Source organism: Ictalurus punctatus, chromosome 6 (genome assembly GCF_001660625.3).
Source record: "Ictalurus punctatus breed USDA103 chromosome 6, Coco_2.0, whole genome shotgun sequence".
Classification (NCBI taxonomy): domain Eukaryota; kingdom Metazoa; phylum Chordata; class Actinopteri; order Siluriformes; family Ictaluridae; genus Ictalurus; species Ictalurus punctatus.
Genome location: NC_030421.2, coordinates 18203898 through 18230459, shown reverse-complemented (window position 1 = coordinate 18230459; position 26562 = coordinate 18203898). Strand labels below are relative to the sequence as shown.

Here is a 26562-nt window from a genome sequence, read left to right as displayed (position 1 = left end):
AACAAAAAACCTCCTGTATGGACTACCAAGCTCTTCGGTTAATGTTTACATCAAACATCAGAATTTTATCTCAGTGACTTTGATCAATGCATGGTTGCTGGTGCCAGACCAGCTGGTTTGAATATTTCAGAAACTGCTGATTGCTTGGAACTTTCACACACAATAATCTCTAGAGATTACACAGAATGGTGCGAAAAAACAAAAACAAACATCCAGTGAGCAGCAGTTTTCCAGGTGGAGACACTTTGTTGATGAGAGAGGACAGAGGAGAATGGCCAGACTGGTTTGAGTTCACTGGAAGACTATGAAACTCACAACCTTGGTGAGCAGAAAAGCATCTCAGTTCACATCAAACACATCAAACCTTGAGGCGGATGAGCTACAACAGATGGAACATCAGGTTTGAAAGTCAGGTTCCGCTCTTGTCAGTGAAGAAGGCTACAGTGGGCACAGGCTCACCAAACTAGACAGTTTAAGATTGGAAAAAGACCAGGCAATGTCTTTCTAATCTTCAATATTCTCTTGTGTGCGTGTGTGTGTGTGTGTGTGTGTGTGTGTGTGTGTGTGTATGAAAATCTCAGGAGCTTAGCAGTTTCTGAAATACTCAAAGCAGCCTGCCTGGCATGGTTAAAGTATGCTGACATCACTTACCCACCCCCCCCCCCCCCCCCCCGCCCCCCCATTCTGATGTTTGATGTGAACATTCACTGAAGCTCTTGACCTGTATCTGCATGATTTTATGTACGGCACTGCTGCCACATGATTAGATTAATTGTGTGCAGGGGTGCAAGTGTTCCTGTTTTTAACAATATAAAGAGACCTTCATCCTGCAGTCAAACAACCCTTCATTCATTCTCTTTCCCTCTTCTTTTGTGTTTAAACAGTGAGCCCTTCGTCATCTTCTCTGGAGGTCTATCATATGATAAAGCAGGCAGGAGGCCCACTCTAACCATCATGCATGGCAAAGCCATCACAGTGCTGGAAATGGACCATCCTATAGTGGAGTTCCTTGTGCTCTGCGAGACTCCCTATCTCAATGGTGATGTGCACACACACACACACACACACACACACTTTTCTGTTGAGAACTGAATTGAGAGCTGAGAGATGAATTACAAAGTTCTTTCCTGTGCTTCCTCTGCTTCCCTTTAGACTAATTATATCCCCTTCTTCTTGAATAGAGCTGTCTTCATTTAACCGCATTGATTTCTTCCGAGTTTTTATTCTTTCCATCTTGTTTAAAACGGCTTGGTTCGGGAAAGACATTTGTTAATGGATTATAGAAATGGAAATGATCAGTGGCACAAACAACATCCAGAAGAGAAAGAAATGATCTGTAATGGGATGAAGCATAGAAAACTTACTTGGCGGCTTTTACATAAAATTTTTATTAGCATCTTCCTAATTACCTCAGCTTTCCAATGGCATCATAAAGTAAGGTTTATTGAGATTGCACACTAAAAAGAAAAAAAAGCATTTCCAAAAGTATTGCTGCACATGTTAAAGATCTCAAACTTGTAAAGGGGTAAACCTCATATCCACTGTAATGTCAGCTGTAAACAACATACACCACCAAATCCCCAGAGTGTCTTTAGCACCTGCAGTGTTAAATGAACTCTTAAAGAGTTTATTTGTGGCCAACTGGACTTGTACAAACACTGTAGTTGTTCTATGAATACTGGATGTTGCTGTGCAGTCCTGATGAGTCATTCTGGAGAACCACATGTAGTCCTGACACATGCTGTTTGTGAATAGGACATTTCGAGGATGCCATAAACTGTGTTCCAAACCAGTGGCACATGGAAGAAAAATGTTTCCAATTCATTAGACCCAAACCTGATTTCTAGTGTCTTCACTGAAGCGATTGAGTGAGGTGGTCCTTGTATCCAGTTGAGAGTGGCAATGTTAGGTAATGTGACTGGAGTTTGTAATGAAGCTGTAAGTGATTTTAATGTATTGGTGGAGATGGCACACAGGCTTCAGAGCTGAATCTGAAGTATCTGGGAACATTTGCGAAAGTGCAATTACACTTAAATATTCATTAGGGATTATGAGAGGAAACTACTGCCTGTAACGAATTATAGTGAGGAAATGAAAGGCGATGTGATTCTCGTCCACGCGCAATCAACGTCTTTGCATGTGTTTCATAATAATAAAAGACCGACACTGTGTTCCAATAGAAAAATCAGCAAGACCTGAATTGACCTGCAGTGTCCTAAAAATCACGAAGAATCATATCTAGCTCTGTTAAACACAAACACAGGAACATACTGAAGTGCTATGCTTTTCCCATTTTCCTCACTTTTAACATTTTCTTTTGATCGGGTACAAGCTGAAAGTAAGAAGTGACTGGAAATTGCAAAGAAGACAAAGTGTGATTCATAATTACGGTTGAAGTGGCTGAGTGGGCTTTGAGTACTTTAGGCATTTTAAGTACTTGAGTCATGTTGCATTTAACACACCAGTCTTTCCCCTTTGTTGATATCAATGGCTCAACTTTTTTAGCACGTTTTGTCTGAGGGGATTAAAATACATAGAATACACTTTTATGTTGTATATCCATGAGATTTGAAATAGAATATAAAGAAATCGTGACCTTTAGAAGCTCGAAAATGTCGATTTGTTTTTGCTTTGGTGATTTTATGGTGTTCAGACGCTGTTTAAGTGAGCTGTAGCACTTTAGAGCAAACTTGTAGAGCAGCATGATCTTTCCTAAAATGTATCAAGGCTTCAAACTACATGCTCAGAAACTTTTTTGTGCATGCTCACAGAGGTGCAGGAGCCATATGCAGTGGCCGTGCTACTGGAAAAAGACTTCATCGTGGTTGATCTTACACAGAGCAAGTAAGTACACACACATCTCGCCTCACAAGCCTCTGACCTGAAGTAAACATCTCACAACACCCAAGTGAAATTCACGTGGGTGCGATTGACATGTTCATAAAATATCACAGCGTAAAGCATGATCGCAAGTGTGCCAGTTCATCAAGTCGTCCGTCACTCAGCATCAGCCCCAAGTGTCAATTAAACATGCTGTTATTATGAGACGGAGACAAGGTCAACCCAGCGCACACAGTGTTTTAAGTTGCACTCTAGAGAGTGTTTTAAGTTGCACCAAACACCAGCTGTTCACTTTGCTGCAAAGCTACTTACAGGACATCATTAAACACAAACGTCTACAGCAGAAAATGTTTGAAGCTGGTTTTCTATCCTTTGAAACGAAATGTCTCTGAGGAAACCTGTGATTTTCCTTTTCTCCTCTGCTGCAAAGAAATGATTTCTTTGTGCAACAACCAGCCACAAACTAGCTTAGACTTATTCCTTTTTATTCATGTGTATATTAGAGCTCTAGGGAACATAAATCCGTGGCTTCTTTCTAATTAGGCTAATGTTGGTCTTGAGGGCATAATGTGTAGTACAAAGTGTGAATAATTGATGGTGTTTTTTTTTCTCCATTGTGTCCATGAAGTTCATATTCTTGCTTATATCATATTTGGCTTTTACCATCACCAATCACAAGGCTGATATTGGTTGTCTCTGTTACATATTTTAATATGATGCAGACATTCAATCACATTTTAGAACTTTAATCATTTATAATTTGTGTCATTCATCAGCATTATGATCAGAGCTCTATCTTAATTGTGGTGTGTTGGCTATAAAACTACAGCCTGTTTTCTGTTTTGATATTTTTCCCAGTTTCCCTATTTTTGAGAATCCCTATCCCATGGATGTCCATGAGTCTCCAGTCACATGCACAGCTTATTTTGCCGACTGTCCCCCTGACGTCATCCCCGTACTGTACTCCATAGGAGCAAAACACAAAAAGACTGGCTACAGCCACAAGGTAACTGAGTTTAACTACTTCTATTCTATCAGGTACTGCTGACACTGTATGATTAACCCTCTTAGACCTCTCAGATCAGCCATCCCATACGGTACGTGTGCAGTTACAGTTTGAACTCCTCACAATGTGTATGTAATTCGACTCTGAATACTGTCATTTATGCCTTGTTTTTGCACGTACACTATGATCCTGAAAATAGGGCCATTAAGGTTTCCATGGCATTTGGGATCTGGGACAAAAAAAAAGGTCAAATTGCAACCAACGATATACAATGTTTGTACAGCAAACAAAAACATTTTGTTTTTGGGTTGAAGTGGGCAAATTGAAAAGTCCTGGTCCCTATCATACTGGAGATGATGCCTGCGCTTTGGTGGCCAAATTCAGATGGGTTTATTGATCGTCATTCCACAGCCAAATGTAGATGAATGTGTTGGACATGTGTGGGAAGGCACTGCACCATCACTCATTCACTATCTGGGGATTGTTTTGTACCACAGTGTCTTTGTTGGGGAGTGATGATTTGGACATGTGTTTTAATCTTCTAGCTCCGGTAGGTCAGACCACAACAAATCACAATGACACCATATGTGTATGGTATTAGTAGGCACATTACAGTGAATCAGAGTCCCCATGACTGACATGAGCAAGTTGGTTGGTTGGTTCCATGTTATTATAATTGTGCCATTGGTAAAAACCCAAAAACAAACTCTAAATACATTTAACTGGGGAAAAAGTATTCTCATTACAAACTCCTTACATTTGCTATCCCAAACATTTCAAACATTACTCCATTTATAAGAATAAATTCCATGTCAACTCTAATTTAATTTTTCGGGGACACTGACAAAACACCGACATCACCAGGACAAACACTACAGCGCTTGTCTCTACAATTTGCTGTCTTTGTGTACCAAATGAATAAAGTCTAAATAGCATTCTCTATGGGCAGTATAATGCAAAGAAGCATTGATAGTAGCATTGAGGAAAGTGATACAATTAGCTTTTTTATACTGACAAATGCCTTACAATAAATGTATTATTATATATTATATATTGTATATTAAATGCAATGACTAGATATGTCATCCTGATGAACTCTGAAACAGGATGACTATCAATAAAAGAGGAAAACTAAACTAAGCCTGCATTATAGTTTGGAGGAAACAGAAATTCTCTGAAATTCAAGTTGGACTAGTTGACAAAGTCAGACAAAATTTGAGTGTTAAAGAATACTGCATGTGATGTAACATGATTCTTTGGGGAAATGGGAATAAAAATGTGTTTTTTTTTCTTTTCTTTTTTTGAATAAAAAATATTTTCTTGTTTGTTCTCTTGTGATATATCAGTGGTAGAGAAAACTTTGTTACAGAATCTGATTTTCATTCATTTTTTCAGTAAGTCACACATATCACGATATATATATATATGTAACCAAGTGGTAAATGGTCTGATTATTGCCTAAGTTAGGATTACTCTGTTATGGCCTGTTATGGCCTAAGTTGTCCTGGATTTGTCAGTAAGTAGCGATGTTAGGTACAAGCGAAGAGGCTAGGCACGCACACACACTACACAATGTTCTGTGAGAAGTGCGGGAGAGAAGTTCGCTCTTGGGTTTGCTTGGTAGATTTCACACCATCCAGTGTGTTTATCTAAAATGTTGGGAGTTTCAACTCCTGGAAACTGAAGGTATTGTGCAGTGCAGGAGCTCATAATTTTCCCACCGCTGTATTGTCTGATGTAAAACTTGTTAACAACACTGTAGTCCATTCACTTTCAGATCAATTCCTGAATAAATGTAAATCTAAAGAACGCTTTAAATGTGTTCGAGACTCGGGGCGGAAGCAAGTGCAGATCAAAGTCTTTATTCGCTCCAAAATAAGGTCAATAAACATGAACCGAGATATGCGATCTAAGCATGGAACGAGATTCGAGGCATGAAACATAACACAAGAACACGAGAACATGACGGTTAGCATAAGGCTAAACATATACGTATACTTATCTATAATACTGCGCGAAGTGCACAGAAACACGAGGGGTTTAAATGACTAACCTAATTAAGCTTGACAGCTGGAAACAATAATGACACACCCTCGAACACCAACCAATAACACAGGGAGGAGACTGAACAGAATCAAAACAAACACACGTATCCATAGTAAACAAAGTCACCATCGTCCATAATTGAAGAGCGTGCACACTCTGGCTCATGCACGAGCGCAGCCTCCGGCCTTCAGTGCACATTGCCCGCTGCAGCACCGGCTGCAGGGGAGATCATGACACATAGTTTTAAGATATTCAAATGTTTCCGAAATTTTTTAATTTTGCAAAAATATTTCATTATATTATTATAGATACAGATGGGTGTAATGTTTAGAGAAACAGGTTAGGCAAATAACATGTGTAAAGAGACAGAATGCATGCTAAAATGTGTGTGAGAAACTTAACATGAACTACACTGTTGGTCTGAAAGGGTTAACATCAGTTCATTGCTGATTATATTCTCAGTATTTTTTTTTATCTGCCTCGTAGGCTGAAACACCAAGCTGCGTTTTGAAATTTGTTTATAATTACGCATCACTGTATGCCTGTGTTGTCATTATTTCACACACTGGGGTAAGGTGGTTAGTAGTGGATGTTGATAATGATAATAATTACGTTGCTTGTTCAACTGCGTTTATCGTGTTTTGTTTGTCAGGAGTGGCCGGTCAGTGGTGGCACGTGGACACTCGGTTCTCAAACATATCCAGAGATTATTATCACAGGGTAAGTCTGTGTGTGCGTGTGTGTGCGTGTGTGTGCGCGCGCGCGTGTGTGTGTGTGTGTGCATAACACCAACTAACTCATCTATACAATATTAACTACAAAGAGAGGCATTCATTTATTTAGGTACACAGTGCTCTAATTATGATTAAAGTAACTCACCACACACATAAACCCTCTGTAGTAAGAAATAGCATGAATCTAAGTGTCTACGGATTTTATTTCTTTTCATATGAAGTCAATAAAGTGCCCTCCCAGTTTGCTCTATTGGTAAATGGATCACATTTGGCAGCTTTAATTCAATAGCAATATCGACCATGCATGCTGCGCAGCCTCCATTTCTGCCTCTTTTTTTTTTGGTCCCCTTTCTACCCGAGACCGATCAGGACACATTCCAGCTTTGTTCACTTATTCTTTGTCCTACCTCTTCATTGCCTTTGCGCAGACATGCAGACGGATCGATAAAGTTTTGGGACGCCACAGCCAGTAAGTGCCTTACCCTTTAAGTGTACAATGCCACCTCTCTATGTTAGTCAAATGCTCACACTTAAAGGTCTCCTCACAAAATCAATAAAAGCAAAACTTTTATGAAACATTATACTGTGTGTGTATGTGTGTTTGTATAACAGTAAGACTATATAAGAATCAAAACAATTTGGTCCATGCGAGAGCTCTAAGGCATTATTTTGACTATACTACATTTACCCTTTTATTAAAAGAAGTCAAAGTGTGACCTAAAACAGCTCCACACACTTATTAATCATTATATTTACAGTATATCAGCAGCCCATCACAGTTGATGATTGTAAAGCCATTGTAACGACTTCTCCCTTGATCAGTCACGCTGCAGATGCTTTACAAGCTGAAGACGTCGAAGGTGTTTGAGAAGGTGAAGGGCTGTGAGGGGGGCCGCAGTGCCGAGCTGGTGGAGGAGGACCCCTATGCTGTGCAGATGGTCAGCTGGTGTCCCCAAAGCCGCATCTTCTGTGTGGTGGGCATCAGTTCCCATGTCATATTGTACCGCTTCAGCAAACATGATGCCAACACCACTATCACGGTGAGACTGTGTGTTTGTTCAAACTGGATGCGTGAGTTCTTACCTTACACGGATGCATTTAAATAGCTAATGAAAGATTTCTATCTGAAAATGTTTGGTTTCAGATCTGTACATTACTTGCTTAAATGCACTGCATCTTTATATTTATACATGTTTTTGTTCCCGTAGGCTCTGGAAGTACGTCTGCAGTGTGACGTGGAGGATGTAATCTCACCATCAGACACCGAAAATACGGTGTGTGTAACAGATGTGGGCGCTCACTCTCCTCAGCCACCCAGCCCGCGCAGTAACACCCCGGATAGTGTGAGAGACCGCATCCCCTGCCTAAAGTGAGTGACAACTCACCTAAACTTTTATGAGGGGTAGCATGTTAGCTGGAACAAAATCCTAATTCACTTGTTGCCACTTCCCATCCCATTACCCAATCATATGACAGCTACAAACCAAGGATGAGGCTCTAACTGCCTTTATTTAAGTCCCTGTGATTGGCTAGTGTCACACTAATTGGCAGGGCGAAAGAGAAACAAGGATATAGTTTTACCTCCCAGAAAGTAGGGCCAATTATCTTGGTATCTGGGACTCACTGCTACGGATAGCTGTTGCATTATTGGGATTCAAACCCATGATCTCCTGACAAACAGGGCAAAGCTTTAGACAGTTTCAAACTGTTACAATTTAGTCATTGATCAGTGGTGGAGGCACTTCACTATCAATTTATTTGTGTCATATATATTTAACAATCTTTCTCAGGGTAAAAGATCGCATAATCTGGATGCCCCCTGGTTACCAGGCTGAACTTGTTATCCAGTTGTTATGGGTTGACGGAGAGCCACCTCAGCAAATTACCAGCCTGGATTTAAACTCCGCCTACGGTCTGTGAGTAGCCCCTTTAACGCATGGCTTACCTTGAGTCTTTCTCCAGTAATTCACTCATTCATTCACTTATCTTCCGTGAGCACGTTGTCCTAGTCAGGGATTCCGGAAAACTGGGCATAAGGCAGAAATACACTCTAGGTACGACACCAGTCCATCACAGGCCACCCTGAACACACACATTCACACTATATGCAATTAAGAGTACAATTTAACACTGGCATGTTTTTGGGAGATGGGAGAAAACTGAAAAACCCAGTGGAAACCCATGAAGTTATGTGGAGAACATGCAGATCTCAGCTGAAGTCAAGTTGGAACCAGGGCCCCTGGAGCTGCACCCCTGTCTTATCATTTATACTAATCATATAATAAATGCTGAAAGCTGATGTAATCTGCGAAATGGACACCGTACTCTCATTGAATATGAACAGGAACTTGTCCTTAACCTTCTCTGTGAATCAGCCATAAAAGCACAAGATATTCATCGGTCAAACTTTATCAAAGGATGGAGCTATTGGAATGGCAGCCAATATAAAAGGCTTTTTGAATTTAAATGAGCTCCTCTCAGCTGCCCACGGCCATTTACAAACCACAAACATAAACACTGTTTGTTTGAGCAGCAGCTGAGAAACAGCCAATCATTTTGCTAGAGTGAAAGGACAGGGTGGAGCCTGCTGACAGAGACATCTGTTGGTGTGCCTCTATTTGAATTGCTATGTTATTTACTGATGATTTGGCTGTCATGTGTCTCCGTGTGTGTGCGCACGTGTGTGTGTGCTTCTGTGTGTGTGTGTGTGTGTAGGTTAGCTGTAGGTAACTGTAATGGTCTGGCAGTGGTGGATTATCTGCAGAAGACAGTGATAGTGTGCATGAGCACTCTGGAGCTGTATGGCTCAGCTGACCCCTTCCAACGCCTCACACGTTCCCCACGCAAGAACCGCCAGTCCACATCAGGTACACACGCACACACACACACACACACACACACATACACACACACACACACACACACACACACACACACACACACACACACATTCAGTTACATAACAGACATATGTAGTGTCACTTCACTGTCTTGTCTCTCTGCCTCCTGTCAGTCTTGTGTCTCTTTCTGTCTCCCTCCGTCACACTCCCACACAATTTACACTCACTCACATACACACAATCAGAAACATCCTCTCACTCTCTGATTGCATGAGACAGGCCGCAGTTACGGATTTGCATTCCGTGCATGTTGTCCATTTTGATATTCTGCTTGAGCACGACTTCTGACAGAGCCAAAAGCTCATGCTGTCACAAGGACACACTTCTACTAATCCAAACTGATCCTCTACCACTCTGCTCCTCCTCTTCACCCCTACCCACATTACACACACACACATACACATAAATACACTCACCCACATTCGCATCTCACATGCTAACAACACTCGTGCACAGGCTCATAGGGCACAGGAAAAGAAGACACAATAAGTTCAAGAATCTGTCCATCAAAAGAACGCTGCAGAGAAGCGGCCATGCTGGCTCCTTTCACAGCGGTCGCTCAGATTTGTCTGGTCAGGCATCCGCATCTTTAGAAACTGAAGAGCCAGAGCCGGCATGGCGCTCAGTGTGGAGATGCAGAGGTGGGCAGAAGGGTCATTTAGTCCTGGCAAGCGGTGGTTTTGATCCTCTGCTTATGTAAGCTCTTAAATAGAGAAGGACGTTGGTTCAGCACTCACCCACACCCTCTACTTTTTAGTTAGGCGAAAAAGAAAGAAAGACAGAAAACAACATAAAATGAGAACACTGTGCTGTCTTTATCGTTTCATTTATTTGCATAAGGAGATTAAGGATAAGACGGATGCTTCCTTCATTTCATGTTGTTCTCCATGTATGATACAGTACTCTGCTCTTGTTGCTGTTTACACTTATATATGTCACTGTGAGTCCAGTCTTGAAACATCATTAGGACTCAATAGAAGCTAGTGATACATTGTTGTGACAGATTAAAATGTGTTTCTTTCTGCTCCTGAGAATTAAACTGATGTGTCTTTAATATTACGGCGAAAATGTCAGTAATATTTCCTTCAGTACTATTTAAAAGAGTTATGTTATACATCTTATCTTACTTTTTTTTTTTTTAATGAACGTTGTTTAAAAGGTCAATGGAGAATAGTGTGCAGGATGTCTAAAGTCAGGGACAGAGTTTAGTATTTTTCTGTATCCTATAATTCCTTTTCACACACACACAGGCTTCTCATTCTTCCCTTTCACAGTTCTGTTCCTTTTCTCTCTCGCTCACTCTCACTCTCTCTCGCTCTCTTGCTCACTCTCTCTCTCTCACACCCACTCATTAAACAGTGAACTTGCTGCGACCGCGGTCACACTCAACTTTTTCACTCGGAGCCTTTTTTGTTCTTTTCTCCTGTCCTCTCTCTCTCTCTCTCTCTCTCTCTCTCTCTCTCTCTCTCTCTCTCTCTCTCTCTCTCTCTCTCTCTCTCTTTCTCTCGTGGGTGGCGGTGCTTGGGCATGGGGGCGCTGTCACAGACATTTGCATGCGTGGCCTGTCTAACTTTTATTCAGATTCAAAGAAACGGATCCGTACCTCCTACCAGAGTAAGTGACTGGAGACGCCGCCATGGGTGCCATCGGTGGGGATGCAGTGGCGACAGATGGCATGGGAGGGTGGGGGTACATGAGGTGATTGTATGTTAATTGATTGATGGATTAATAGTATGATTAAATAATGCAGATATTAGGTTTTGAATTAGCATAAAAACATGACATGCTCAAGCTAGTAACTGTGTTAGAAATTAAAGGGGGGTTGTTAGAGCCTAATATTAAGATTAACAATATTAAGAGTAAAATAAGATTAAGAAAATAGCATGTATAATGTTAACCCTTAAATAAAGGCATGCGCTGCCAAGAGGTTCCATCCATAGCCTTTTATGGCTGCAATTTTAAAAAAAAATTCTATTGAACATTGTGCTGCAAATTTCATAGATTTACACTAAATTAAGGACATACTGAGTTACATATTACATATTATGCTTTTTTTTAAAATCAATTTTATCAATCACCTATCCTACAGAAATCATAAGGTATCATTTACAATTGTCATTTTGTTTCAAACAAAGCAGTTGTGGAATATTCTGTATGTCCAAAAAAAGAAGAAAACAAACAAACAACAAAAAAAACAACAACTGAGACCCAAGTTATGTATTTAAGGGTTAATTCAAGTACCAATGTGTCTATAGTATATAAGGAAGAAATGCTTAATATCCAGTCACCTCATGGTCTGTATTATTGCTAAGCATTTGTCAATTGCTAGAGAACCAATCAGGGTTCAGAAATTCTCCAGCCACTAACAACATTAATAAAACTTCACATTAATAAATAAATTAATAAACATTGTTAATATGTAATATTCTTAGAAGCTGGCACAAACTAATAAATCATTTACCCTTTTTTTTACATTAACTGGGCTTTAATTCTTGTAGGCATTCATATATATATATATATATATATATATATATATATATATATATATATATATATATATATATATATATATATATATATATATATATATATATAATTTTTAAATACGATCATTAATTTCATTGTCAAGAGCCGAGCACTTTGAAAGTTAGCTTCATAGCTGTCAGAAGAATTAAGTTCAACATTTCTGTATGAAGAAGTCTTTTGTGTTATAACTGTTATAACACTATAGTGGTTATGAATAGCAGTTATGCTTCTGTATCAATTTTCCTCAACCCTGATTGCTGTGTTTGCTGTTCTTGTTGCTAAATGAGGCTTGCACTGCATTCAGTGCCATGGATTATAATGCTATACATACAGTACATGCCTAATATAAATTCATGCATTTTTTTCAACAGTTAGTCCTATGATAATGTCCCCCTCCTGAGGAAATGTTCTTTGTTTCTTTCTCTGTCTCTCTTTCTCACATGCCCAAAAATATATGATGTGATGGATGCCATTGCAATGCAGGCCTCATCATATTTGTGCAGTGAATGTTTACTCACACACACTCTCACACACCTTCACACACTGGCCCTATGATGTGGTCGTGCACAACTGTTTCTGGAGGGTTTATACGTCTTTGCCATTAGTGACTGGATAGAGTTTTACATACAGTCACTGTCAGCCTCTATGCCTGATTATAGTACTGTAATATACTTCAGTAGAATATCATAACATAGCACTGTATTGAATTGTAGTAATTAATTCGTATCTATAAAATTAAAGTGATACGACTTGTCAACTAATTCAGAAAGAGAGCACCCAAACAAAGCCCTATTTACTCCAGAATTATAGGTGCACCACCCTTATCATCATTATTATGATATATCTGATCTTTTTTATGTGTGTGTGTATGTGAAGTCACTTGCTCTTTTTTTCTGCTCCCTCTTCCTGTGTTCTACTTTCTCTGTACTCTGATTGGCTGCAACAGGCCTTACCGAACTTTCCGATAACCAGGTATCTTTGGACCTGGAACGGAGCAAATCACCCACCTCAGGTAACCACGCCCACATTTAACTTGAAAAACGCACCCTCTTGATTATATAGAGGTCAATACTTTATAGAATTTGTTCTAATAATCGACTACACAGTGAAATGGGGCATCAGCCCTGCTTCAAACTACAGTCACGCACATGAACACAGTATTCAAAAAGCAACCACTTCCACTACTGATACTAATGAAAGTAAACCTGAAACCCTAGAAGACCATGACTTTTTTTCATAATAAACTTCTACGTTCATCAATAAGTCCAGATTCATTGCCAACTCACATCCAGTGTTTCAGGGATAGGCCTGTGGATCCAAAACAACCGTAACTAGGATAAAGAAGTGAATGAATGACTATATTCTGAACATGCAAATTTTACATTTGCCTTTTTATAACATTTGCTGGATATCTCAAGGATATGGTAGCTTTGATGCATGATGCTCTTGAATTGAAACCTCACTTTCTTTAGCCAGTCAAGGACATATTCTCCCTCCCTCTCTCTCTTTCTTTCTTTCTCTCTCTCTCTCTCTCTCTCTCTCTCTCTCTCTCTCTCTCTCTCTCTCTCTCTCTCTCTCTCTCTCTCTCTCTCTCTCTCTCTCTCTCTCTCTCTCTCTCTCATTCTCTCTCTGCGTTTCTGACTGTAGCAGTCATGGCTTTGATGTATTTTCTCTCTCTACTGTGTGCAGTCTGCTTGAATGATGAGGACCACAGGGGACCACTAGCGAAGTTCTATAGCCTGCAACTAATGGTTAAAGTACAGAGTTGTGTTTGTGTGTGTGTGTGTGTGTGTGTGTGTGTGTGTGTGTGTGTGTGTGTGTGTGTGTGTGTGTGCTGGGGTAATTTAGGTGAGGTGGGTACCACCTATTCGTGTGTTTATGTGTACCGTAGGTGTTTAAGTGACTGCACAATAGTGTATTAAATAAGTATTATGTGTGGGAGAGGCACTCACAGGCAGATGTGATTCAAAAATCATCACACGGTGGAACTATTTATGCATTATATTAAAAGAAAGCTGCTATGAATATTTCACCATACTATGATATTATTTCCAGGTTTTTTTTTTCAATTGCAGGCCTCACTATGAGTCTGCAAAAAGCCCTGGGCCTGAGAAAATGAATTATGAATGAAGAAAATCCTTGAGCAGCTGTTGCTTTTTTGTTGGGCATGTGTTATAGCATGTACTGTATCCAATGGGATAATCCAGTTTCCAGGATTGTTTTAGTGAACACTACATGATTTCAGCCCTGAGTTCTTAGTTGCTGATTAATTCTGGTGCTTGGTGACTTAACCCCTCAGATTGTCAACTACTTGGTTGCTTGCATAGTTTGAGCAACAAACTAGTTTGAAAGGAAATCAAATTCATCTGCTGTCATGCACAGCACATCCCTGAATCCATGTTTATCATCTTTTAGTATGGGATAATGGGATAACAATAATAATGCTTTGATAAAAAATTATCTGAAATGTCCTACCCAAATGGTTGTTAGGAACAGCAAAAAATAAAAACAAACATGATTCCTGGCAACAAACAGTATAAAATTAGCTACGTTTTTTGCACTGTACCTCCAGTTTTCATTGCAGAACAGACAATCCTCACTGCTCGCATGTTCCCAACCAATATTTCCTCACATTTTCTCTTATTTCTCTTTTTGTTCATGTTTCCATATAAAATAGTTACAAAGTTCTTGAGAAATCAGCATTTGGGGATCATGCTTTGCCAGGGCTCTCTCCGAGTTAAAGATTGTGCAGTGTGTAAGCCTCATCTGTGAGTGAACACATAGTGCAGCACCAAACAACTGATTCTGAGATTTTGAAAGTAAAGTCGTTTAGTGTTTGCTCGGCCTTAACTGCAACTACAGCTGGAAGTTCTGAAATAATAATAATAATAATAATAATAATAATAATAATAATAATAATAATAATATTAATAATAATAATAATAATAATAATAATAATAATAATAACGTAGATAGTTGTGGCCATGGCTTAGTGGGTTCAAATTCCACCTCCACCCAGTGTGCGTGGAGTTTGCATGTGCTCCCAGTGCTTTGGAAATTTCAGTCCAAAGACATGCAGATTGGCTTTTCCAGACTGTCCATAGTGTGTGAGTGTGTGTGTGATTGTGCCCTGCCATGGGTGGCAAAAGGGTGTCCCCCACCTTATGACCTGAGTTCTCTGGGATAGGCACCGGGCTCCCCCTTGACCCTTGGATAATAATAATAATAATAATAATAATAATAATAATAATAATATAGAAAATAGTGCACATGTATTCCTGCTTATCCCTGCATCCATACATGTGTACACCTTCTCTTATCATTTCTAAACTACCTAGAATCCATTCTATGAAGACTTATTGATAGATATTATTTTTCAGTGCTCACAGGGTAGCCGGAAGACAGACTACATTTCCATAAAGCAGAAGTTACACCGGATTTATCCTTGCCCTAGCAGGATATTATGTTTGAGGGAAAGTAGTAGTAAATTTGAACATGATGACGTATTGGATTAGATCCATTATGAACTGGATGTTGTAACCCTAACCCCAACCCTAACCTTAACCCTAGATGAATTACTTCTTGATATTCTGTCTCCGCCATCATTATCGAAACTACTGTGGTGTACACGTATTATAACATCCAGAACCTAGTGGATCTAATCCAACATGTCATTGTGCTACAGGCTGCAGTGAGGATCTCTTGGTAAATTTAGCTAACTCATCTCTCAGTCCAGGACAGATTATTGATTTGGTGGTTGATGACCTTAATCTAAATGAACTCAATATGAAAGCAAATTCCTTTTCACATCACATGTATTTCTCCTTTTTTTTGTAATTAACACTTTTATTGATTCACAAGTTAACACAAAGAGACAAACAACATATATAATGAATCAAACTATTTTAACATAAATCCCCACTATAACCCCTCCCCCTACCAACCTCCCACCCCACCCTAGTCCCCCCATGAACACCCCTGTAGTCAATAGAATATAAACTCACATATCCAAAAAAAATAATAATAAAAATAATAATTTAAAAAAAAATCACACAATTAAAAAAAAAAGATAAAAAAAGGAAAATACAATGATCAAGTATAATCATATACTAAATTCTAAATTATACTCTCCACTGCCCCTCCTCAAGAGTCCCCCAAAAACGCCAAATAACTGCTCCATGTCTTCCTGAAGGAATTCCCAACTCCCATCCTTCTGCTCGACCATTCCTCAAAGGCAGCCATGTATTTCTCCTTTTAAATGAATGGCATTTTTGCTAGGATTTTTTTTAATTTAGTTTTTCTTTTTTTTTACACATATATAACATTCAATTTGACTGCTTCCTTTCAACACAGAGAAATGATTGTGAGTAGAGAGATTACAAATGCAACATTTAAATGTAATGAAGTTGATCATGAAATAGTAATGAAGAGTAACGCTGACTTTATTTTCATTCTCCCACTAAACAGGAACCCAATGCAGACAGGGGGCAAAGTTACTATGTGGTAAATAACACTTCAAAAGCATTCAACATGCTTCAGGAACTATCGAATAAGCATATGGGTGCAAGGCGGCTAAATACTGCTAATCAACAGCTGTCAAAAAAAGCAGCAGCTTTTTTCTGCAAAATCATAGAGGTGGTTATCCCAATGGGACTGCAATTATCAGACCACAACAGAGCTGGTCAAAAACTGTAGGTAATTTGTTCTGTAATTTTCTCAGAGGAGAAGGAAGAAAAAAACTAAAGGCTGGAGTAACACCTGCAAACCACAGAATTGCACCAGGTTCCTGTGAAAACTAGCATTTGGGATACATTGAGAGAGTGAGACACTATTGGTACCTTACCAATACTGCACAAACAACAGCTTTAATTAGCACTTTGGTATTATTTGCAGTTGTGAAACCTTTCCACTGGTCTAAGTTCTATCTCTGTTCCTTGGTGATTTGCTGTCTGTCTTTTTCTCGCCTGGCTCTCTGTCCTACTCTCCATCAGCTTCAGTAATTGGGGCTGCGTTTCTCTTTGAAGTTCCTCCCTCAGGGTGCCGGCTGGTGTGTGTCGTTGTTGTGCTTTGTTGTTTGCGGGGTTGTCAAGTTCTTCTGCGGCTCGCTCTGACCTCGTGTTGACTCCGGTGTTCTGCCAGGTGGCTAATAAGTTGAAATGTCAGCCATTGATGATGACCCACTGGGTTATATTTAGAAAAAGAAGGTTCCAACTAAAACGAAGAAGAAGGCTCTGGAAAAATACGAGAGGACGAGAGATGACAAGGTGACAGGTATGGGCAGAAGGTTTTTAGACATGCTCGTTATATGTGGCTCAGCTGTGAGGTTGAAACACAACCGCTATATTTGGTAGGAATTGAAGTTTTTAGGGCTTGAGTCATGCTCAGTGCATACGCGTTTCAGATGAGAATCTTCATTCATTTTTCATAATTCAATCAAACCTGATAATGCATAAAATGTCTGCGATACAAATTGTAAAATGAAACAGCAACTCCAACACTTTAAGCATAATTTCTGGGTCTTTAGTGGCATGAAATCACAAACTTCTTAAGTATGTACTGAATTTTCCATTAAACTGGGGAGAGTACTGTTCTTTCAGGAGAAATGAGTTTATATGTGTCACCATTACTGGCATTTCTACTACCATTTTTCTTCCCATGACTGTATGATTACATTAGATTTTGGTACTGGCAGTTTTTCACTGACTTTGATGGATTATTTTTTTCCCCTTAAATAATGTTTCTTTTGTACTTTAAAACAAACTTAATAATTGTCCTTTAACACAAGTTCCTCTACATAATCTTCAGAATTGCGCAAAATTTGGATGTAATTTGCTCGTGTGTAGGCCTGATTATGTGTTTATATGTGCATGTGTGTGTTTGTTGTGGCTCTCTGATTTCCAGTGCCCTACTCCTCCTACGTACACAATGAGCCTCGGGGCACGGCGGAGCCCGTGTCCAATCTACGTGCCAGCCATTACAGTCCGGTCTTTTACCTGTTGGACAATGGTAAGACCCAGGACACATGGACTGGGGTGAGAGGGATGGTTGATGGCATGCTGCTGTAGGAGTAGTCATGCTTGTAGTGCCTGTTACCTAGCTGTACATAGCTGCTAGTGCTTCTCATCTCCTCTCGCAACTCTACAATGTCAAGTTTCCATGTGTGTGCAGGTGTGTGGGAGGCGTGTGGGTGGTTGTTGGCATGGGTACAGTTGTGTGTGTGTGTGTGTGTGTGTGTGTAAAAGAGAGGAGGATGATGAGTGGTCATGAAAGCTGCCTTCACAGGCATCACTGTGTAATAAAACACTAGAAGAGGGGCCGGAACAGAGAAAGAGACAGAAGAAAGGGAGAAAAGAATGAGTTAACTGATCTAAGGTCACATTTAGGATTAGGAATTGAGGTCCAGATGGATGAAAAGGAGTTTGAGAGAGTGAAAGCATGAGCCTGAAAGAGCGACGTATCGCTAGTAGTTCATTTCATGGACGCTCGCTTGTCTTTCTTTAGCGCCACGCCTCATCCATGCTTGTGTATGTATATGCTGTTGGAAAATATGGAGATGTTCTCTTGCATTTTATTTTGCAGATTGCCTGTGTTGATATGGGTTTTGCATCAGCTAATTACGATCAGGCTTTGGAATTAATCATCATCCAAAACATTAACAAGAGGCAGCTACACCACTATTAAAAGTTTATCACAAAATTCTTGTCTCATAATTCTATAATATTTTTATCATTTATATATAATATACAGTAGACATCACAAAAATTTTCCATTGGTGCTACAATATTTAACTCCCTAGCCTGAAATCTTGCTAATTAGCTGTTTTTCCAATATTTGCTAACCTAACCTCATGTAACCTCGCAAGCAAACACTGAATGAATGCACAAGGACTGTGAGGCTATGTCTGGAGCATGGTAGAAAGAATGGCAAACCTGCATGTGCACTTGATATTTATTTCTTGCTATTTCCTTAGTACTTTTTAAGTGTCTCTACTGAGAGTGTAAAAAGTGTTGCCTTAGTACTATATGATTCTATCTGGATGGAGAATGAAGATTGATGCAGCTAGAACTTATAATACTATGGTCATAAAAGTGTGTTCATGTGAATAAACTGTCATAATTGTAAACAGGAATGAAATATTGCTTCTTTCAACTGAGCCTCTTTTTCTCCATGAGGACGGAGCACAAAGGCATTATGAGCAGCACAAATGGTTTAAGACAGTTACCAACCCTGTTCCTTTAGATCTACCTTCCTGCAGGTTTCATCTCCAAGAATATCTAACAAACCTGTTTTATTTGATCAAGAACTTCTTAAGGCAATGATTAGATGTTCAGGTGGGCACGATTATGTTTGGAGCTAATGTCTTCAGGAAGGTAGAGCTCCAGGAACAGGGTTGGAGACAACTGGCTTAAGAGTACACCGTGCATTTGGTACATATGAGGCAAAAAAAATCAAGATGGAAAAAGGTGAAATGAAGGTTCTGAGTGGATGAGTGAATGAAGGAATGAAAATGCGGTAAGGCTCCAATATGCCAGCATGTTTTTTTTGGAGGAGCGGAAGAACTGGGAAGGCTGAAAACAACAAAATCATCTCAGTAATTCATGTAAATTACAGTGTGACACAGAGCAATTCGACAAAGAATCCCATGAAAAGGATCCTAATTTACCCTTCCAATCATTTGAGTCATCCTCAGGCACGATTCTGGCCTGATTTTTGTTTCCTGTAGTCCTTGACTCTAATGAATTCATGAACACCATGAAAGATTGACTCTGCAACACGCACAATGCATGTCCGGCAGTGATGTCACTAAATCCCATCCCACTGCCAATGGGACTGTGCCTACAGATTACAATAAGGGATTTCTGCAAATAACAATAAATGCATATGTTATGTATGCATTACATGTAAATATATTTACGTTTACTTGCAAGGTTCATACACAGTGAGAAAACCGTTGCTGATTTCTCTGTCTGGCTTGCACAAATACACACTAAGTCTTATCAGCATCAGCAGGCGTAATGGGAGGGATTCCACCTGTAAGGCATGGGTTATTGATTCTGCAAATTTCAATTACTGCTGCATACAAGAGCAATTTCCCCTGTGCCACACAGAACAAGAGCACTTCTATTTACGTACAAATCTCCCTCTGTCTCTTTTACAAGCAGCAGTCAAAGAAAGATTGAGTGAGGAAAGTTGCCTCAGGGCACTGTGTACCACCTGCCTGTACTCACCACAGGAGCATGCACCAGCAAGCCCAGGCCACTTTCCTAACCCCAGGGTCATACTGTTTATCATCAGTGGCACTGTATGTGTATAAAGGCAGTGCTGCTTATATGCTAAAGGACATTTCACTCAGTCCCGAAGAACTAAGGTGCTTTTCTTCACACATGGTACGGCTGCTGGTGTGATTCTCGTTACTACTGAAAACACCATATATTTTTTTTGGTGGCACAATGATTTTCATTCTGGCACCTGAAATCTGCCGACCTGACACAGAGGAACTTGTGATGTCACGAGCTGAAAATACACGGACATTTTATCACCATGACTCCAGAAGCTCAAGCAGTTTATATCACTGTCATTTAAGACAGCACAGGGACACATTTTTCAGACTCTTAGATAAATTGCCTCTATAATTGCATGTCTTTTCTTATATTATAGTAATAAAAATGTCAAAAACTCATAATAAATACGGCCATTGTAGCTTTTGTGTCCATTCAAGACCGCGCTTGTTTCTGGAAATTTGAAAAACACTGAAAAAGGCTGAGATTACGATGGCGGAAACATAAATTCACATCAGCCCATTCATCAATGCTGATCTGATCACAAACTGTTTTCTTATTCATCAGTTTCATCTTTGCCATATACATATTGGTATGATCAAATTCATGTCTGGTGGGAGTGTGTGTAAATATTGAGCATGACATTTTAATCTAAATATGTTGGATTTGCAATTAAATAATCCAAATCAATATAGTAAGGAAAGTAGTATAAGTAATAACAATTTTTTTTTTTTAAATGTTAATTATCACAATTGTGCATGCTTATACAGTAGCAAGAAAAAGTAGGTGAACCTTTTGGAATTTCATGGTTTTCTGCATAAATTTGTCACAAAATGTGATCTGATCTTCATCTAAGTCAAGTGTATTGACAAATATAATGTGTCTAAAATAATAACACAAAAAAAAATTCTGATCTTTCATGTCTTTATTGAACACACTCATTCAACATTCAAAATGGCAGTGGATAAAGTGGCTAAACCCTTAGAATTAATAACAGGTTGACCCCCCCCCCCCCCGTCTTGGCAGCAATAACCTCAACCAGGCGCTTCCTGTAGCTGTGGATCAGACCTGCACATCATTCAGGAGGAGTTTTAGCCCATTCTTCCTGGCAGAACTGCTTTAGCTCTATCATATTCTTTGGAGGTCTCATGTGTAAGGCTCTCTTCAAGTCATTCCATAGCATCTCTATTGGGTTGAGGTCTGGGCTCTGACTCCGCCACTCCAAAAGGCGGATTTTGTTTTTCTGAAGCCATTCTGTTGTGGACTTGCTCCGGTGTTTTGGGTCGTTGTCCTGTTGCATCACCCAACTTCTACACAGTTTCAGCTGATGTACAGACATTCTCACATTATCCTGAAGAATTGTCTGATATACTTGGGAATTCAACTTCCCCTCAATGATTACAAGCTGGCCAGGCCCTGATGCAGCAAAGCAGGCCCAAATCATGACGTTTCCTCCACCATACTTTATGGTTGGGATGATGTTTTCATGATGATATGCCGTGCCCTTTCTATGCCAGATGTAGTGTTGTGTGGTTTTTCCAACTCCAGTTCAATCTTAGTTTCATCAGTGGCTTCCTCCGTGGTGTCCTGCCGTTGATACCTTGCTTGTTCGATGTTTTACATATTGTAGACTCATGAACAGAGATGTTAGCCAGTTCCAATGATGCCTTCAAATCTTTGGCTGCCATTCGGGGTTTTTACCTCATTGATGAGTCTTCATTATGCTCTTGGTGTCATTTTGACTGGGCACCCACTTCTTGGTAGAGCAGCAACAGTCCCAAAGTGTCTCCATTTGTAAAATGTTTGCCTAACTGTAGACGTGAATTTCTAAAGTCTTTGAAATCACTTTATTATATTATATTTGTCAGTACCCTTGACTTAGATGAAGATCAGATCCCATTTTATGACAAATTTATTCAGAAAACCGTGAAATTCCAAAAGGTTCACATACTTTTTCTTGCCACTGTACCACAAATACAGGTAATGGGGTTTAGTGTTACCATAGGAATCAGAATGAATCTTTATCAGCTCATTCGTCAAGAGGTACCAAAACGCACTGATCTGGATGTTAAATATGAATTACATGTATATGTGGATAAAATGGGGTGTGTTACATACAGTACATATGTAAATAAGGGACTAGTGGGTAAAAGCATACATAGCTGTTCATTCTGATGTTTTTTCATGAATCAGACACATAGTTGTTCATTTGGCAACCCCTCAAAGTTCTTTGTTAACACATTAAATTCAGTACCATATTGACAGTAGCTATTCATTTCGTAACATATGTAGAAATTCAATTACTACTCACTGCAGAGTGATAAATAAAACTCTTTCACACAAAACATTATATACATATACATTCATACATTCACCTCCCTGCAATACCTGAACAGTGCATACATACATGAAATTACATGGACTAGTTTATTTTTTAGCTGTAGCTTTTATTGTATGGTTCCAAAAAAGTACTATACATTTTCTTTTGGTAAATTTTTGAATATTCTCATTAAATACTACCCCATAGTTGACATGCTAGACTTGAAAACTTCTTGGACATAGCAGCAGTAACCAGTTGGGTGGGGGCTTAGCAACGGTCAGTTTTTGTCTAATACAAAATCTTTTGTGTTGTGCAAAATACAGTGTGCAAATCAGAAGTAAAAAAACAAAACAAAACAAAACAAAAAAAACCAAGGATTTGCTTTGGCTGTTATTATTATGGTTATGAAATGTGATTATGTAGTGTTTCAGCTCTCAAATATGAGACGGAGTACTGTCTCAGCACTTTCCAGCTCTGGCAGCAATAATATGTGAAGACTTCATTTTAAGAAGCTTCTTCCAATGAATTGTTTGTTTTTTTTAAAATTCATGGTGTCTCTTGTCAGCAGTATTACCAACCACAATATATTAAATATCCAGTAACATGTCTCTTAACTGCCTCTGACCTTTGCAGTATTGCTGCAAAATGCTTGCAAAATGTTGCCTTTTGATTAATTTCTTCTTTATGTTTTGATATATGTTGAAAAGCAGTAAGTCTGTGAGTGTGTGTGTGTGTGTGTGTGTTTGTTTCACATGGTTTCATTGTTTGGTTGTGGTTTTGTGGTTCTAGTATTGTGACAGCTCCACCAGACCACACTGAATCCCAAACGTATATTCAAGAACAAGTAGCACAGATATTTTCAATGCATTTTCATTTTTGCAAAATATTGTCCTGCAAAAGGCTGTATACATGAGCGTCTGTGTGTTTCAAATAGTAGAGTAGAGTGGAATCTCTGTTTTCTGGTGGTTAGATGTGATTAAGCATGAACTAGCATGGTCAGGTATGCACCGCTGCATGTGTGAATGTTGATTCTTTGACAAATATTTGACTTTCTTTTACCTTATTCCTTACTTTTCCCTATTTTGTTTTGTTTTGTTTAGGTTTTTTTTTGTTGTTGTTCCGTTTTAAACACCATTTTGCTTTTTGTTTAATGGATTAATTACCTCTTTCTTTCCTGTTTCTTTTGTTTCAGTAAAGGGACCAGGCAGAAAGTTAAGTCTACCCACTGATCTTAAGAGTGATCTTGGTACGGTAGGCCGAAAGCGAGCAGTTTTTTCTTTGAACTTTTTTCCTTTCTTTCGACTCATCTACCTTTCTCCTCATACTGTTACTGAGATCATGCAGAGGAACTTTAGTTCTTTTGTGCTCGTTGCTTTTTTTGATTTAAATTCCATATATAGCTCACTTCCTCTCATTGGGCAAGATTAATGAACGGCGGACACCAGTGTACTCACTTTCTTTCTGTGTGCGGTCTCTGAAATCATCTTTCTTTCAGTTTGTTGAATATGTACATTTTGCAAGTGTTTACAAAGGTAGTTTGTACCTTCATACCCATTCTTTACCTGGAAAAGTGTCACTCTGAAAACTTTGCTTTCACTCTATCGCGGTTGGCTCATTTTGTATCCCTAAATGGCCTTGCTCCATCCAAGTCGGACCATTTTATACCTCAGCATAACCACACGCTAACCCTATTGGACCATTCTTTAAGTATAGAAACGCCTGCTCCATTGTGATTGGATCATCTTCTAGCTCTGAACAGCCATGCACATGGACCATTCTCTGGTGTTGCTTCATTGTGATTGGATCATTCTTTTATCTTTTCAAATCTACAAAATCTGTCTCTCACTGACTTTTTTTGAATTCCACTTTATGCTCCTTCCTTTCTCCTCCTGTCGCATGCCTCGGTTGAGGGCTGAGCATTTTACTTCTTTACAAATGCCTTTTTACACTCTGCGCTAGTCATAACGGAATAATAATCACCTTCTTTCAGGAGGTTTGATTTGTACTTTAAGAAGAATGGACTGTGAGGATAAAGTCTTTTGTTTGAGTGGAAATACTTAACTAAATAAGAATAATGATTAAAGTCGGCCTTGGGTTTGAATGGACCAGTGAGTGAAATAATATGTAGTTCAGGCTTTTAAGACTCATGCAGGTTATATTGACCGAATGTGGCTATGAAAGGAGCTGTAAGCCCTAGTTTTCTCTCTCTCTCTCTCTCTCTCTCTCTCTCTCTCTCTCTCTCTCTCTATATATATATATATATATATATATATATATATATATATATATATATATATATATATATTATTTTAAACATATATGTATATATAGAGCTAGGGCTTACAGCTCCTTTCATAGTCACATTCAGTAAATACTTTTTAAAAATTTATTTAAATGCAGGTGCTCAATGGAAATCCTGACTTTGTGTGTGTGTGTGTGTGTGTGTGTGTGTGTGTGTGTGTGTGTGTGTGTGTTTATGTTTGTGTGTGTTTATGTGATGATGCGTGCATAGAGCTCGGTGTCTATCTAGGTTTCTTATATGTCACTCCAAAGTGCTCTATGATACACACGTTTCCCCTGGAATGCACACTGTAACACTACTTTATTCTGTATGGCTGCAGCCTAAATGCTGAGAAATAGTTCAGATTAATTTAATGGAGGGGCACTTGTGAGATTGTCCAGGGTCTAGGTTCATGGTGCAGGCCAGGGGAAACAGGTATGGAGACGCCTGTGGCCTAGGCTTCCCGTGTGGTTTTCCTCATCCTCAGCAAACTAACAGCATTTTATTAGAACACATAAAAATGTAATTTTTACTTAAAGACTTTAGCAGAGTTACCTTTTGTTACCCAGTCCATACAGGATTTTGTGGAGGTTTTTTTCTGTGATTGTTTCAATCAAAAGAGCTTAATTTTACTGCAGGTTTTTAAACATTTGCAATGCAACTTGCACCTTGAATTTGCGAAATTGCAATTGCTCAAAATTGTTTGCGCATGAATTGCGTGTTTGACGCGTGTGAATCGAAGAGCGCTTAGGCTGAATGCACGCTGTGATGACGTCACATGATGCGTCTTGTCCCAAATCTGTGGAAAATCGGTGGTAATTTAGAAAAATTGCGAGTTCCTCTGAATATTGCAGAATTTGCTTGGTTTTGCATTAATTTTAGTGATCACAAAATGCTGGAGGGACTGATTACCATATGAGTTATTAAAATGATGAAAATTTTTAATTAATTCCAGGATATCATGCCCTTGGTATTATATGGTTCTTCCATTCATTCGTAACCTATAAGGACCTTATAATGCTAAAACGTTATGCTGAGCCAACAATTTGTAAATTTTGCATAATAGTATAAAATCAGAAATGATCCTGTACTAATATTTTTTCTGCATGCTACAGTACAATAATGTTCTCTTTTTTAGCATGTGATTGTAGTCTCAGTGTGGCTCTTTGGAGAATTTGTGTAGAATTTTTCATTCCTTCAGAACTCTGAGATGAAGGCAGTCTATCCATTGTAGTGCTCTCTTACAAACCATACAAAATCCCTACAAGCTTTTTACGCACACAACCCATGTTTTAATTTCTGTCTCTCTTCTACATATTTTGAAGTAGAGACACTGAGAGAGGATGAGAAATTCCCAGTTTCTTGCGAACAACAATTCTACCATATCTGTTTACCTCCTCCTTTGCTTTGTACTTTGCTTTCTTTCTTTTTTTTTTGCTTTGTGTTCATTATAAGCTAGAACTAACAATCTTGCTATTACATTACATTTCTCCTTAATGTTTTGCTCTCCCTTTCTTCCTTATCTACCCTAACCAGCTTTTTCTCCGACTCTGTCCATTTCTGTCTCTTCCTCTCTTTCTCACAGACACACCTCTCTCTCTCTCTCTCTCTCTCTCTCTCTCTCTCTCT

General features: G+C 39.1%; 1 protein-coding gene across 9 annotated transcripts in view; it reads left to right on the top strand.

Annotated features, from left to right (window-relative positions):
• stxbp5l (syntaxin binding protein 5L) overlaps window positions 1–26562 on the top strand; it is a 132521-nt gene that overhangs the window by 91642 nt on the left and 14317 nt on the right. For 3 of the 9 annotated variants that reach the window (XM_053680925.1, XM_017470427.3, XM_053680928.1), the window contains exons 10-22: window positions 885–1039; window positions 2772–2844; window positions 3700–3847; window positions 6546–6613; window positions 7056–7096; window positions 7450–7667; window positions 7836–7996; window positions 8418–8543; window positions 9343–9494; window positions 11073–11141; window positions 13000–13065; window positions 17955–18059; window positions 23845–23898. In XM_053680925.1, coding sequence (XP_053536900.1) covers window positions 885–1039; window positions 2772–2844; window positions 3700–3847; window positions 6546–6613; window positions 7056–7096; window positions 7450–7667; window positions 7836–7996; window positions 8418–8543; window positions 9343–9494; window positions 11073–11141; window positions 13000–13065; window positions 17955–18059; window positions 23845–23898 — 1436 coding nt within the window. The remainder of the gene's footprint in view (window positions 1–884; window positions 1040–2771; window positions 2845–3699; window positions 3848–6545; window positions 6614–7055; window positions 7097–7449; window positions 7668–7835; window positions 7997–8417; window positions 8544–9342; window positions 9495–11072; window positions 11142–12999; window positions 13066–17954; window positions 18060–23844; window positions 23899–26562) is intronic. The other 6 variants (XM_017470433.3, XM_053680926.1, XM_017470435.3 and 3 more) reach the window with 4 other exon arrangements.